The 15808-nt window shown below is 46.2% G+C and overlaps 1 protein-coding gene across 2 annotated transcripts in view; it reads right to left on the bottom strand.

Annotated features, from left to right (window-relative positions):
* The window catches only part of LOC135371061 (endothelin-converting enzyme homolog), a 31822-nt gene continuing 16014 nt past the window's right edge, over positions 1-15808 (bottom strand). Inside the window, exons 8-19 of one of the 2 annotated variants that reach the window (XM_064605037.1) lie at positions 15531-15753; positions 12581-12601; positions 11204-11302; positions 10119-10196; positions 9279-9441; positions 9168-9219; positions 9040-9107; positions 7808-7932; positions 7675-7740; positions 7389-7561; positions 6341-6462; positions 1-3018 (exon numbers count right to left, since the gene is read on the bottom strand). In XM_064605037.1, coding sequence (XP_064461107.1) covers positions 6363-6462; positions 7389-7561; positions 7675-7740; positions 7808-7932; positions 9040-9107; positions 9168-9219; positions 9279-9441; positions 10119-10196; positions 11204-11302; positions 12581-12601; positions 15531-15753 — 1168 coding nt within the window. In that variant the 3' untranslated portion in view covers positions 1-3018; positions 6341-6362. The remainder of the gene's footprint in view (positions 3019-6340; positions 6463-7388; positions 7562-7674; positions 7741-7807; positions 7933-9039; positions 9108-9167; positions 9220-9278; positions 9442-10118; positions 10197-11203; positions 11303-12580; positions 12602-15530; positions 15754-15808) is intronic. The other variant, XM_064605038.1, reaches the window with a different exon arrangement.

Below are 15808 nucleotides of genomic sequence, written 5' to 3'. Positions count from 1 at the left end.
TTAAGAAAAACAACGTCTCGCTTTATTCGTATTCGCTTATTCCGTTTTAGCGGAAAACATGTCAGAGGACAATCGTTTCAGAACGCAAGGAATGCTTAAAGGGCCACTAGAGTGCAAAAAATGTCATCGCGGAGTGCTAGAACGACACAACGCGTACATCACGTTACTTTTACGCTGGTTTGAAGGTTCGCTTTCAGGTTCATCTTCAGGGTTCAAGATTCAAATCCTTCAGTACGAGTCATTTCTTTTCGCATTTTAGTGTCCCTTTAATGATTATGAACGCCTTATTAACGATTAAAGAGCATCATCGCGACGGTCAATTTATACAGGGATGTACAAAAGTGCACACGACCCAAACGGTACAACATGTTGGCACAATATTGCACCAATATTCGCAATACCGGCCCAACATTGGGCCGACATTGCCAATATTGGTCCAATATTGGACAAACATGTTGTTCTGCTTGGGGAAATGGCATTTACAGGAATGGCAAAAGCAACGACGAGCGCACCGCAAGTATATCAGAATTACTATTCCACATGACTGCACCAGAACTTGTAACGGAGACCTAAACGTCACGTGCTAGCTACTTTGAATGCCTAACGTGTGCGTTAACGTGCTGTTACATTCCATCAAAGACATCGAGGTTTAACGGGAAACCAAAGAACCGGAGCCAGTTCTCGCGGTGCGTCCTTCAAGCTGACGAGACATGAACTCTGCGTGGTAGCATTTCACTTGTAGCATTTCCTCTTGGTATGCTAATCGACCATTCAGAAAATATATACTGCTGCGTATACCGCGCATATGTACTTTGCGTAGATATGCAAATACATAGAGGGCTCGTTACACATACTTTTCAAAACGTCGACATCAGATTCATATCACATGTTATCGCTCACAAACTCGAGTGTGATAACGCGTGTTGGATGGGCCCCTATCGAGACAGTTTATTACCAAGTTCTCTGCCAAAAAATTCCCAGCCCGTCTTTGCCGAGCTTGCGTCTCTGTGGGGGACGTCATGCATAAATTCGCCGAATTCCTATCAGTCCTTCAGAGATTACATAGCAGATGAACGACGAATGTGCACATTGACAATGTCTTCGAACCACCGGCATATACATATATACGTCGTTACCCAGCGGTACACAAGAAAAAAAGAAGAAGAATATTTGTTCATATATACACAGTGGAGATATCGACACATCACTTACAGCACGAACAACACAAAAGTGGCACGGGGAAAACCAAGCTTCGAATAAGCGTTTGCGTCGCTGTCCGATATCTACGCTGCAAATAAAACGTAATGACATAGTATACATATTGACTAGGCAGTGGTCGTATGTACTTTGCGAAGAAAATAGACAGTATTAAACACCCACAGTTTATCTAAAGGACAATATATTTTTGTACAAATCGATCTGCATTGTGAGTGATAAAAGGGGCACGCCAATACTGTGCTCACTTGAGGGGACCACATGAATCCAGTATCAGTAAAAACCGAATCCCAGGCTTGTCTTTCTTCAGCCTGCGCGACACGCGTGGTCAGAATGCTCAAACGAAATGTAGAATATATGCAAACCTCATCCATCCTATAGACACTGTGTGTTTCACACGACGTTCAATACAGAGCCATTCACTGATGTTATATCGGAATGCAGCCGGCATTCTTTCAAAAACAAGACGACGAGCAAACGCCTGGTTCTCAGAAACAGATATTAGGAAACTTGCATCTGATGCCACCGAGTGCTCCGTCCGACACCAATGCACAGAAAACACTTCTGTAGCGCCGCCTGTTGTCATTCACCGATAAACACATGCGCTCAACTCGAGCGTTTACCCTGTGGAATTCACGGAAGATATGTATACGCGTATCACAAGAATGGATATTATTCTCTGCCTCAAAACTTTCAAGGCGACTTCTACTTGCCTATACAATGACTACCTCACGCAATATACGCTTACCAACACACCCATTTCACAAGGTGATATTAGACAGTTTTAGCTGAGCGTGTTCTTATACGTTCACGCTCCGCTTACGGGTTCAGCGCACGAGCCCGCGCCGGGGGAGGCAGACGAGCGGTCTGCCTGGTGGGCAGCACATTGCTCGTGAGAAAGGGAATAGGAGCAAGGGGAAGGTCTGTTTACTTTACCCATTGCGCGGTGTGTGAGGAGGAAACAACACTCTCCTTCTCCGCTGGCGAAGAGCGCCGGACGACGAATCCACAACATATACGTACATCAAACATATTGTTTCTGAAAAAAACAAATAAATAACCGCGTTTCATTAGCTTCATACAGTTTATTATACATGACAGACAGCTGAGCGTGGCGCGCATGCGCAGTCGATCTGTCACCCGCCGACTGAATGAAGCGTGTCGTAAACGTCGTTCAGCTAAAACTGTCCATTGCTTGCAACGGTACAAGAACTGCATGGCCGCGTGGACAATTTCGCCCAGGTCAAGCTGCTCCCGACCGAGGTATACAAATAAATAGTCAGTCAAGACTCTTAATGGGATACATCGAACACAGCCTGGTGCGCGAGAATTCTTCACTCGCGGAGCACCAAGGACAACAGGGGTTTATAAACAAGGCCCTCATATGTCCAGTGATATTCACACATCGTCTTTGCGGCATTCAGATCAAAATGCTGGACATGACCATCGAAACCGATAGCCCCCTAAGGGCTCTTCAAAGCAGAACGGCCTCTTTATGTACAAGGTCACTCAACGTCCACAGTGGATTACATGGTGGACACTGTGAAGGTCGCCGACTATGGCTAAATACGACATTATACAACTTATGTACAGTGCAGTCGGCGATTATAAACGTAGCAGCTGTTACACTGTGCCTGAGTTTGATTTTGGACCATACATGATACACGTGGGGAAATGGGGACTTAGGAGATTCTGAATGGTACGACTACACATATTCGCTCTGCCTGGACCCGATGACTTCATGTGTGACGTCTTCCAGACCGCCGGAGATATTTTCGGCAAGCTGTTCGTCACGAGTTCACGCTGTAAAAGTGGTAAAACCAGTCTCATGAAAGTCTCTCTCTCAAAAAAGCAGCAGTCATGTATCAAGAAATCACACGTGTAAAAAATAATGAAAATAAACACTGATACACTCTAGGAAAAAAAAAAAAGGTGTGAAAAGGTGGTAACTTCTATAGGTACCACTAGGTCAACATAACGTCTGATAAAGGGCGTAAAAGGGTGGTAAAAGCAATTATCATATATCCAAATTGCTACAAAAAGGCGTACGCCCCCCTCGCTCACCGAATTAGAAGCGGTAACCCTATCATTCGTGGCAGAGAGTGACGTAGGAGGTAGAACTTTGTAGCCTTTTAGGCACAACATATACGCGACAACAATTACCTCCTAAGAGGTGTAACTGCTCCACCCTTTTTTCTAAGAGCGTACACTATTTGGTATGCTACACTCTTAAAAATGAACTTCACCGCATAGCACGCTCTTAGCCAACCATCATCTCAAATGATATCGATATCTTCTCTGATTTGTTCAAAACGAGGGCGTACGCCTTTTTTTGTGACACTTATGCTGTTCATAATTGTCACAAAAAAGGCGTACGCCTCCCGTTTTCAACAAATCACGGCAGATAACGATATCAATCGAGATAATGGTTGGCTAGAAGCGTGCTGTGGTGAAGTTCATTTTTAAGAGTGTATGTTTTTGTATTTGTTGAGCGCCTTCTGTAAGGCTGGTGGGACAAATGGTTCAGATTAGATTAGATTAGATTAGAAGTAGAAAGAAGAAAATGGAAACGTAGGTCGCGCTGGTGCGACCAGCTGTTCCTTCAGCACGTACGTCCTTGAGGTATAGTTCGGCAGGGCACACAGCGCAGGTTGTTCGTACTGCTTTGGCCCGCTCCCCAGTACCTTCCCTACACTAAATGGTCGGTTGTCAAGTTAAGCAAGGGCGTTCATCGGTGTTGGCCGACAAGATTCGAAGCGTCGGCAGGTGACCTGCACGTGCTCCGTGGTCTCCACGGTTCCGCAAGTTGAACAGTTCGGCGATCCAACGACACGTCTATCCCATGAAGGAATGCTGCAGCGAACGACTGTACGCTGCACGACGCTGGTTCAAAATTCGGTCAACTGCCGTGAGCTCACGAAATGTCGCCGGTTGCTCATGGAGAACTATTACTGGTCTAAGGTTAATTCTGGGACAGTATAACTGTAAAGCAAGTTTTATTCGTAAATTAGAACGGCTGTCTGGCTTTTTCAACTACTGCCATATAGTTCAGTTGAATCCCAAGACATAAATTAATACGGTTAGGGTTGGCTGCCGTTCGGCAGTGCCGCGTATGTGCTCAGGCCATCACCTAAAAGAGGCACTGCTCGTGTTCAATTATGTAGCCTGCGTATTTTGTATCTAATTTTTTTTTTTTATCCGTCCTGGCTTTAATTCGCAAAATTCTCTACAGAAACATTCGAAAGTGCGCTTCATCGTCAGACTATAATTGTTGTTGTTGTTGTTGCGCTTATCAGAAAATAAGCGAAGAGGTGGATAGGAGGTGGAGTGAGAAAGAAAAGCTCAAAAGCGATCATAAGACATCGGACAACTTGATCATCATCTAAGGCCTGGACAGGAGGACAGCCGTGCGTGACATTTGAGAGTGGGGCAAAATGGCGACCCTAACTACACGGCCACGGTGGGATCATGTTGCCTATTCCTGTGTTTCCCGCATTAAAATCAGTAGACCTAACACGTTCGTTATTAATCCAATCGTACTCGGTGACTCTGCTCCTTCGTGTTCACCGTGAACTCAAATAGTGGGTCATCCCACTTGCTCGAAGCGAAAAAAAAATTATCGTTGCTGGAACGGACGACCGGCAGTTCATAGCCGTGGTTAGGGTCCACGACGTGTCGTTTTTTCTCAAAAGTCATCGTATACTTGCAGTTGTACGTACGTACGTACAACCAGGAGTAAAGCACTTCCCCCGTTGTGAAAGTGAGCGGCGGCGAGTGAATGGCGGTCACTGGGGTAAGCACGCCGAATTAACCTAGAGAGTGACTTTCTCTTTACAGTGTATTACCGTTCCTTACGGCGAAGGAGTGGTCGGTCGAGAAACCGGAAGCGTGGGGTAGCAGGGTCGACGGCACGCATACAGAGACGCGACCGGTTTCACTGACAAGATGATGTACTCCTGCGATTGCGTAACGACAACTGACTTCTTCCATCGGGGGCAGCCGCTGAAAAGCTACAAGGCTCATTAACAAGGCTCCGTTGTTGTTATCTTTCTTCGCGCATTGTTAGCACAGGTGACCTGCCCGCCATCGGTATCGACAGCTATTTGGTGGTTATCAGAAGCAGGTAAGAAGTGGGGCGCCGATAAGTATCGTATCGACGAAGCGGTTCACCTTATCAGGAAAAAGTTTAACATTGTATAAAGTTGTCTAACCTAACCTCAAAAAGAAGTCTCTCTCTTTCTCTTGCAAGCGACGGCGGGCTTCACGGCATAGCACGCTCCTAGCCAACCATCATCTCGAATGATATCGTTATGTGCCCTGATTTGTTGAAAACGGGAGGCGTACGCCTTTTTTGTGACAATTATGAACAGCATAAGTGTCACAAAAAAGGCGTACGCCCCCCGTTTTCAACAAATCAGGGCAGATAACGATATCATTCGAGATTATGGTTGGCTAGGAGCGTGCTATGCGGCGAAGCTCATTCTTAAGAGTGTAGGGCTGACTTCAGGGTCACTTCTCGCGCTATTCGCCTCCTGGTGCTTATGACCGATTAGATTGTGCGTGTGGATGGTCAGATACGGCCCAGAGGGGCCTTCGGCGCTGTTTCGTGAGACACGTCGTCATCACAAAAGAGGTTCGAGAACAATGCCGTTTTTTATTTATTTATTTATTTATTTATTTTTGTAGATGTGCTTCTGAGATTACGATCAGTTTGATTCTGATGCTAGCGACCATATCGTAGGACATTAAACACATAATCGCGTCCGGTAACATAGGATGATACAAAGCAGCATGACGAACTTGCACTGGGAACGGGACAGAGAGAAGAGACGACAGGACAGGGTGCTGGTCTCTCTAGGTGCTGTCGTCTCTTCTCTCTGTCCAGTTCCCAGTGCTAGTTCGTCATGCAAGATCAACCACCAACATGCCCGGTTTTTCACTTTGATACAAAGCAGAGCACGTTCGGTGTGCTTCATGGTTTGTGGTTGTCGAACGCCCATCGCAATACAGACGCGCATCAGTTGGGGACAATCGTTATTTATCTTAGTTACCTTCAAACCGTACACCCCCTTTTTTCATTTTTTTTTTCAACGGAAACGTTTCCAGTTATCCTTTGTACACTTACATTGAACGATCGGATCTCCCAATCACCAAACTTCGCACTTCTTCTTGGGGTTCATGGGCCTGCTTTTCCGGCACCTGAACTCACGGGCGAACTCATCCGAGTTTGACACTGTGCCTACAACCCTATAAACACAGAAGATGCGTGACTGAAGCACATAAAAGCAGCAGTTTCAACGAGGTTTGCAATGAGTGGCAGAAATATGTTATTTAATCCATGAAATTCATCAAGTGGCTCCGGTAACGGCAAGTGCTTGAGAATGCCGTTACATTTCATTCTAACAACGAATGCAGGGAATAGTATGTCTCCTCTCCCTCTCGGGTTATTGGTCTCTCATATTCTCATTTTGCGCCTCGCGCTTCACAGCAGCGCCATCTGTTAAGAATATTCGAAACTTTCCTGACAACGGCGATGTCCAGAGCAGTGCCATCCGTCCTTCAGAACAGTATCATTCTGTCCTCCTGGATACATATTATTGCAAAATGCAAAGTGTCCAAAACAGAAGGACCCACTCCGCTTAAATCAGGAGCTCCCGCTCCTGATTTAAGTGGAGTGCCTGATGCCTGATGATGCCATTTGGAATGATTGTTTGCAAGGGAGCATGTCATTTGGTCCATGTGGTGAAGTTCTGTTTGAACATCGAATGGTGAGCTATAGGCTCAGCACGGTAGTCAGAAAAATATTTCGGAGGGGGGGGGGGGGGAGGTTCTATGGGGAATTTACACAGGGAGGAGGTGTTTCCCTCTCCCAAATGCACTAGGAGCGATTTTGCGTGCCGTACACTGGAAGTGTCACTTCGCGATGTCGGCTTCACGCCTTGTGCTTACGGGCGCTTGGCGGCGCGTCCAACAACGGAGAATATCAAAGCAGACGACACACTCTTGGCGATGGCCCTCACTATGGCGATCACTATGGCGATGGCCCGCCGCCAAATCTGCTATCTCATGTGCGCATCATGACCTACTCGGTCGTGGTGAGCACTGCACAAAAGCTTTCTTCGAATACCGTTCTTCCACGTGTAACAACATATTCATGTTGGCAACGTACGTACCTGTATTTGGCTGGCGAATGAGGGTCACTGAGTATCTGCAGGTGAATGGCTTCCGGTGTCTCCGTAGAGCACCACACCTGGGCAAAGCCCACATAGAAGAGCTGTTTGTGCGTCAGGTTTACACCAGGCAGCGGTAATTCGTCCGGGTGAGCCTGGAGCCAGTCTTCGAAGGCCTGAGTAACAGAAACAACAAAACTCCGTATATACTTCATTAACGATGCTTCGATGAAAAGCATTTATGAGTGATTCTAGTCAGAGGTATCAACAGACCCAAAGCTGGACTCACATGGAAAGCAGCCTTGAGGCCCCCGTTGTCGGCGATATTTTCTCCTAATGTTTGCTTCCCATTCAACTGTAAAGAGAGACTTCTTCAGTTTGTCGATCACGGAGAGTGTTGTATTGCGTAAACTGATCCTCACATTTTCGTTATTGATGCTGTAGTTGGAATACTGATCCACGAAGCACTGAGCCCTGCTCTGAAAGCTCTGAATTGTTGCGTTCTTCCACCATTGGTGCAGGTTGCCAGTCTTGTCGTATTCCCGACCTGCAGGTGGGGTGCACTGTCTACATGAACCTCGGCAGGCATCGATTAAGCTGATTAGTCGAAGCAAATGACTAGCACTATATTGTCACGTAGGAGGAAATAGACGACCTATTGAATACATGTATTCACACTGCAGCAGTGCAATACGAGAGTGTGCATGAGACGAATGAATGTACGAATGCAGACTTGGCCTAACGTCGTTACTGTGACCTTCGTGGACGTATACTTTCTCGAAGCGACCTATGATTCTAAATTGAGATGCGATATTACAAAGGACAGTCCCTATACAGACGCTTACAAGTAGGCTACAACACGAAATCAGCGGATCGCTTCGAGATTCTAAAATGTCACCGTTGAGCATATCTGGTACGAATTAGAGTCACTAAATAAGCTACGCGAACCTTATTCAGTGACTCTAGTACGAATAGCCTCACGTTCTTTACTTGGTGCGCGATACGGCATACAATAAGCTCCGCACGGACGCAGACGACATGACATTTCGTAACTACAGTCTGCTCACGACATAACGAATCAGTTCCTGAAAGCCCTGTAGCACCTCAAGAATCGTCTGCCTGTCTTTTGTGTCGCTAACCTGTTCAGTGTGCAGGACACCAACGTCTGCAGCCATGTACAGCCTCCGTCAGATTTTAATCGTAACGCTCGAGCGAGTGGCCCCACGGGGAAGCTAACGCCACGGAGCCATCGTCGTGGCAAAGCAACATGGCGCCGCCCCAAAGGCCGCTCCGTAAAATAGGTCTGCACCACTCTTGTTAGAGGTACAGTGCATTCCCACGAACGACATTCTCCAGAATACTCCAGTGGAAGATGCGAAAAACGTCATAGCTTTCTGCTGTCACGTGCACCGCTAACCTTTGGGAATATCGTGCGACACAGCCACAAGATATTCCGTAGCAGACGACAGAACAAGATACTGACGGTGTCGTCTGTTAAGTGTCGTCTGCTAGATGCCCGGTACCGATCTTCCGGCATACATGTGAATGTTCAACATAACAGGGGCGGAACTTCTGCTCCGTAACCAGTTTTTGCTTTTTCTTCCACTGGAATTGTCCGTGAGGATGTCGCACGTGTGAGTACGCGGGTACGCACCTTGATCGTCAAATGCATGCGTCAGCTCATGCCCCATCACTACGCCCATGGCACCGAAGTTGAGAGACCTGCGCAAAGAAAGTTTGCGTTACGTGGCAGAGTGACGGACCATGCAGACGTCGTCGTACTTGGGGTAATTGGGGTCGTAGAACGGGGCCTGTAGGATGCCTGCCGGAAAAACTGCGCAAAGAGATGGTTACCAGATCAGCTGCGGGAGAGATCAGCAAAAGCATCCTCACCGATTTGGTTCTTAGTTGGAGTATAGTAAGCATTCACTGTGGTAGGCGTCATCTCCCATTCCGTTTTGTTTGTTGGCCTGTACAGACGCAACATGTTCTTCCTGAGCAAGAACTGGCTGACGCGGATGTTGTTTTCAAAGTATTCGTTCTCCATAAACTCCAGCTGAAACGTAACAGTTACGCGTTAAAAAAATGCTACCTTACCAGGGCACCGTGTCGAGGGTCTAGCTCCTTGAATCCCGAGTCAGAGCGAGAAGTTGCATGATACCTTATGAGTATATCGTTTCTTTTTTTTTTTTTATCTATAATTGAAAGTGCTGAAAATGCTAGATCGTCTAGAAATTCTACAGAACTACAAGCAGCACACAGTGAGGTTCCCAGAAGTACAGAGCAATATTGTTGTTTGTAAATTTTGTTTGTAAAAAAAAAAATCTATACTTCGGGCCATGTCAACTCCTCCAGCAAACCTAAAGACGTCTGTGATTGGATTAGGCGGGCGCATGACACCTCCGAGTCAAGACGTAGCAATTGCTTTTACACTGATCATGTTGTGAAACGGGGAATCTTCTTCCTCTTTTGCTTGGCTTTTGTGTATCTCACTCACTCAATCAATCTGTTTGGCGTCCGCCATCTTCTCGCATTCCCCACTCTCAATGTGCGGACTACATTCTCCGGTAGCGGATGTGTACCCCTGTGATTGTAGCTCTTATGCTGTCTCGGAGTGTGATCCAGATATAGGACGTGTGCAAATAATATTCGCGGTCCCCTCCTACCCGCTTCTTCCCTTCATTCCTCCTTTCTTCCGCTATCATCATTGACATCGCACGTGCTGACACTTACCCCTTTGTATTTCTCGTCAAGCTTCTTGGGGTTTGTGATAAAATCTGGGAATCCGATCATGTTGTTGATGGCATCTGCCTGAGGCGGAAAAAGCACCATTAATACCAGGTGAAGCAAACTGATAATGGTACAAGCGAGGGTAAACAAACAAAAGCTGGAGCATTAAAGAGACCACGAAGGTATGCTCAAAACATCTGAGAGCATCTCTAACGCGTTTTTGGGCGCTAATACGTGCAGCATGCGGAGTATGAACGGAGCATTGCTTATATATACGTACAGCTGTCATGCGGGCGTTTCAATGGTCCTTGAACTGAATGAACGATAGAACTGAATTTTAATCGCTTGCCGCACATGGTCGTCGAGTTGATGGAGGATCATCAAACGCCGTTGACGCTGTCAAGGGTCGTCGAAAACTGCCGTTGGAAGCCCGGCGATACGCGAACAAGCAAGTGCTGAACAAACGCCCACAATAAAAAAAATGGCGACTGCTGCGACCCCACCGCTGCCGGCGCGACCTAGAAACTAGGCGTGACGTCAGAAGCAGGAGATCTTCCCCATTGGCGGACTGCTTCCGAATGAGCAAGTGATGTTAGGCCGCCTGTAGGGGACGTGTCGGCCGGCCACTGGACGCTGTTATTGTGCGTAGGCAGCGCCCGCGTGCACTCACACGAGAGACATTCTCCAGAATGTACTCCAGCGGAAGATGCGAGAAACGTCACAGCCTCATGCTGCCACGTGAGTGCAAGCGATCAACATCATGTCTTTTCGTGCTCGCACGAATGAAATGAAATGCCGCTCAGCCACAAGATATTCCGTAGCAGACGACAGGGCCGATGGTGTCGTCTGCTATGTTTGCAGGACGTCAGTCCCGATATTCCAGCACCATGTGAATGCTCAACATAACACGCGACGGAACTTGTGCTCTGTGACCAGTTTCTGCCTTTTCTTCCACTAGAATATTCCGTCGGAATGTCACTCGTGTGAATACACGGTGAAACTAGCATGTGCCTCAGATAAAAGTCGTTCTTCTCTGCCGGGAATGTCTCGTGATGGTCCCTTTAATGTCCGCCATATAAAGTATTTACTTTTTCCTTTGCAAGTTCCCTCGTTTCAGGATCCATCCACTTCAACAATGGAAGGTTATTCTTGAATGCATCTTTCACTTCTTGTATCATGTTCTGAGCCTGCATAAATGCAATCACTGTAGTGGGCATATCATGAATCAATGCTTTCAGGGTAGAGCACTGACAGTATCACACAGAATAAATATCTATTTTTAGGCGGAAACATTCATTTTTTGGTATTCATGGTTCAAGATATGCAAAAAAAAAAAAAAAAAACAAGAAGAAGAAGAGAAAAACTCAGAACAAAGACAGAACTATTTAAAGGAGCAGTGAAGGGCGCTTTCATGACCTGCTCGGGGTCTGGCAAAAAAAGTTGCCACGAAATGACCACCCGAATTCGCCATGAGTAATGTGTCACTTCTAGGCTAGGTGGCGCAAGCTACCACCCGCTCCAAAAGGAAAAGCCACAGTATGCATCCATCCATTGTCATATAAAGTCAGCCAATTGCCGAGGAGTATTTTGAAACACAGGCTTTCCGTGGCTACCCATGCGGCTCGTGACGGATCGTTTCCATATAGTTACGGCCACTGAAAGCATGATTCGTCTCCCTCCAGGTGGCGTTGCCAAGACTCAGACTCGTGCAGACGAACTTTCAGCGACGAATGGTAGCTCATCTGCCCGTCACTGCAGCGAATCTCTGCTCCTTTAAAAGAACCAAGACTCAACTAACAGCGGCTAAACGAACCAATGTTCCTCCATATTGGTAACAGCGGCGGAGAAGGAAGGAAGGAAATTTTGGTCAGAAGTCATTTCTGATCGCTGTAATACACAGCCATTACTTCCTAATTATTATACACTCTTAAAAATCAACTTCACCACAAATCACGCACCCAGCCAACCCTTAACCCGAGTAGCATCGTTCTTTCCCCTGATTTGCTGAAAATGGGGGGCGTACGCCATTTTTGTGGTATTATGCAGTGCAAAAAAAAAAATGGCGTACGCTCGCCCCCCCCCCCCCCCTTGTTTTCACCAAATCAAGGGGGAGAACGTTGTCATTCGCGATGATAGTTGGCTAGGAACGTGCTATGCGGTGAAGCTCTATTTTTAGAGTGTAGAGGAGGTAAGCTGCAAGAAGATGATCTCGAGTGCTGTATTAATGCATCAAATAAATTAGATGATTATTTTGTGAATGCGTGAAAAAAAAAAGGTGCGCATGCATCAGCATTCAAAAGTGATCACTATGGGATATAATGCTGATTTCAGATCTTTCGCAATGCCTACTCTATACGGGGAAAAGAGGCTACAGAACTGCGCCTTCTACTAATCAACAAATCAACTAATGTACATATCAAACAAATGTGTGAATTAAAGCGAGAAAGCCGAAAAAGATTATTTACCCTGTTCATGATGCCAGCAGGCTTTTAGAAGCAATGGAGGCATTCATTTTTAGCAGCAAGCCGTGTACAAGCAAACGCACTAGGCTTAAAAGAACTGAAGTCAGCTGGTTGGGATAGCATGAAAATGCACAATGACATAACAAAAATTCAGTTTCTACAGCAGTGTTTCGCATGCTGTCCTCACTCTCTCTAACCATGTATAAGCAAAAGAGGTGGCGTTCTGCATGATAGGGATGGTGGTTACTCAATATCCCTAATGTGCGTAAAAAAAAAAAAAAAGAAGCAATATTTACGTCAGTGCCGAGAATCACATACTATTTCTAATCATTACTGTGGCCGAGAGCAACGAATCTAACCAAGGGCTCAAAGAAGGATGGCAGTTGACGAACTATACTCATCTATCCACACGTTACTTGAGGACTCAAGGATCCCGAACATTGTGGCCAGTATCTCGATACTACATCGATACTACGATTGCCGCGCATTTCAACCCGCTGGATTGTTCGGTTCTAAGAACACGGTTCGCCGTCCCAACGAGAGGGCCGATCATGGGACTATGGAGTTTTGCGGCTACACTCTAAGAAGAAGGGGAAAAAAAACGTACAAACTTTCTACCCATCTCGGCAGAGCTGTATTGCAACCGCATTTCTACTCAAACCAATTTTAGCTTTTCGGTATAACTGCCGAGTAGAAACAAACTACATAGTAGAAACTGTCGTTCTACGTAAGCTTGGGTAGGAGATTCTACCTTTTCTTTTTAATTCTTAGAGCAAACGTGAGAGAGAAGGGCAAGGGAAAGGGACGCTGTCGCTTATACCTGCGGATGAGAAGGCGCGCGCGCGGATTTGCCTCAAATCGTAGAAGTATACTGTCGTTCTACCAGCTTGGGTAGGAAATTCTACCTTTTCTTTTTTCTTAGAGTGTATACCTTCCAAAATTCATGGAAGCGCTTATGTGTGTTGTCGTCAAGTAGGGCCGGAACATGTATTGCCATTGCGGCCTGACGGACGGGACGTGTCGCAATGCTTGGGTAATGGAGTGCGTGCTGTATTGTTGACTGCATTGTCGTCAATTGTGTGTTTTGTCAATTTGTCATCAAGTAGAACTACCTAGTCGTTTCGGAGTACGTATCCGTGTGTATAATCATGCGTCGGTACGATTAAGACTGTGTGTGTGTATTGTCATAAAGCAGGAGGTAGCCCCCTTTGTACAGACTCTAACTCTACCTTATACAGTCCTATACATGACAGATAACAACGCTCCCAGGGGAGTTAGCTTTTCATACTAGCCATACCTAGCAAGCACTCCAAACACGGGAGAGTCGCTGCGGAGGGCAGTGAAGTGTGTATTGTCATCAAGCAGGAGAACTGCCTATGGAGGTAACCCCTTTGCACGGGCACTAACTCTATCTCAGTCCCACAATACATAACAACACTCGCCAGGAGAGCTGTGTAGCCATCTGTGGGATGGGACACGCGCAATTTGCAGTAACAAGAGCGGATGTACTGTCATCAAGTATTGGCCAGACCAGAATGTACAAGACCAAGTATCCTGTGTGTGTATTGTATTGCCAACTGTAGGATGGGACAAGTGTAATGCCTGCCCATACACATCTCCAAAATAGCATGGAGGTAGACCATTTGAGTAGAGTTTAACATTAGAGTTGTTGTAGAGCTGTTGTAGAGTTGTTGTACTTGTATTACCAAATGTAGGATATGTGACAGCGCAATGCTTGACCACATCATATCTGAGGAGGAGTGTGTATTGTCACCAAGAGGAGAACAGGAGGAATGTGTATTGTCATCAATAAAAGGAGCCTGTTTATGAAGGCAGGCCTTTGTATTGGCAACTGTAAGATGGGACAAGCGCAAAGACCCTTTATACACGGAGTCAGGAGTGTGTGTTGCCATCAAGTACGGCATGTATCGGCATCGGAGCGGAAGACCAGACACACAGGCTGACACAAGTACGGAACAGGAGGAGATGTATTGGCATTCCACTGGGGCTGCCTCCCTATAACGCGGCAAACCTAGACTAACGCAACCTGAATGCCAACCTTCTGCCAGAGCTTACATCCGATCAGAGATGAGAACGTTGGGGACGTTCCTGGGAGTGAGATGTATTGGCATCAAAGTGGAAGTCCAGATCTTACATCTGAGTGTGTGTTGTCATCAAGTAAGGAACCTGTCTATGAAGGCAGGCCCTTTTACACCGACTCTATCTTACATACCAGATAACAACGCTCCCAAGGGGAGATTGCTTTTTGTATCGTAGACTGATTAGATGAGTACATTGCACTACATTGTACGTGACCATACGAACAATCAGTGTGAGTACTGTCATCAAGCAGGATTACTACCTATGGAGGTAGCCCGAATCAGTGTGCGTATTGTAATTTCTAATAGAAAATAAAATAGACTTCTTTTTTCTTCTTTTTTTGTTTTCAGTACGTAGTGAAACTCTAACGACACTTAAAAGTACAAGATCTCTGGTACGCGCGTTTAGCAGAGGACAATAATTTTGGGTTCACATAGAAGTAAACAAAAACTAAAAAAGGAAGGATATGACAGAGGTTATATAGATGCTGCGAACATTCTAAACTCGGAACAATATGCAGAGAGAAACATAGCTATGCTTTGAGTTCACATCCCCAGTCTCGTACTGCTAGGTACTGAACATGAACGTGGACGATATACCCAGCAGTGGAGGAAGCGCAATGTTCAACAATAGAAAATAAAAGAAAGGAAAAAACACACGACACCCCATTTCTTTTTACCGTGTTTTTATGCTTCCCTGTCGCCGGAATCTTACCCGCGAAATGATCGTCCTCAAAGCATCGTGTACTCTCAGGCACATAACGAGACACTCACTAGATTATCGGCACATATCGGCAGGAATCGATGAAATCAATAGATTCAAGTGAGAAATCAGAAAGAGGGGGAGAACTCACAAGCGGCTTGCTGTCTCCGTCAAAGACTTCTCGAACGAACATCGCGCCCAGTGCAAAGCCGATCACGGTGTTGGTGTCCGTCACACAATACCTCCATGTGGTATCAGAACCGTCAGAGCCCATCAGTGCCTTGCGAAGTACTTTCGAGGCTTCTCGGAATGGCTCAGAAAGGTAGGAGACCATGGAATGTACCAGGCTCCATCCCAAGTAGTTGCATATAACCCTAAAAGTCAGACGAACACATGATCGGGGCCCTGTCTGTATAGAGAATAAGTTGG

This window comes from Ornithodoros turicata, chromosome 10 (assembly GCF_037126465.1).
Source record: "Ornithodoros turicata isolate Travis chromosome 10, ASM3712646v1, whole genome shotgun sequence".
NCBI classification, from domain to species: domain Eukaryota; kingdom Metazoa; phylum Arthropoda; class Arachnida; order Ixodida; family Argasidae; genus Ornithodoros; species Ornithodoros turicata.
The sequence above is the reverse complement of the archived record's forward strand: the minus strand, read 5'-3'. Positions and strand labels throughout refer to the sequence as shown.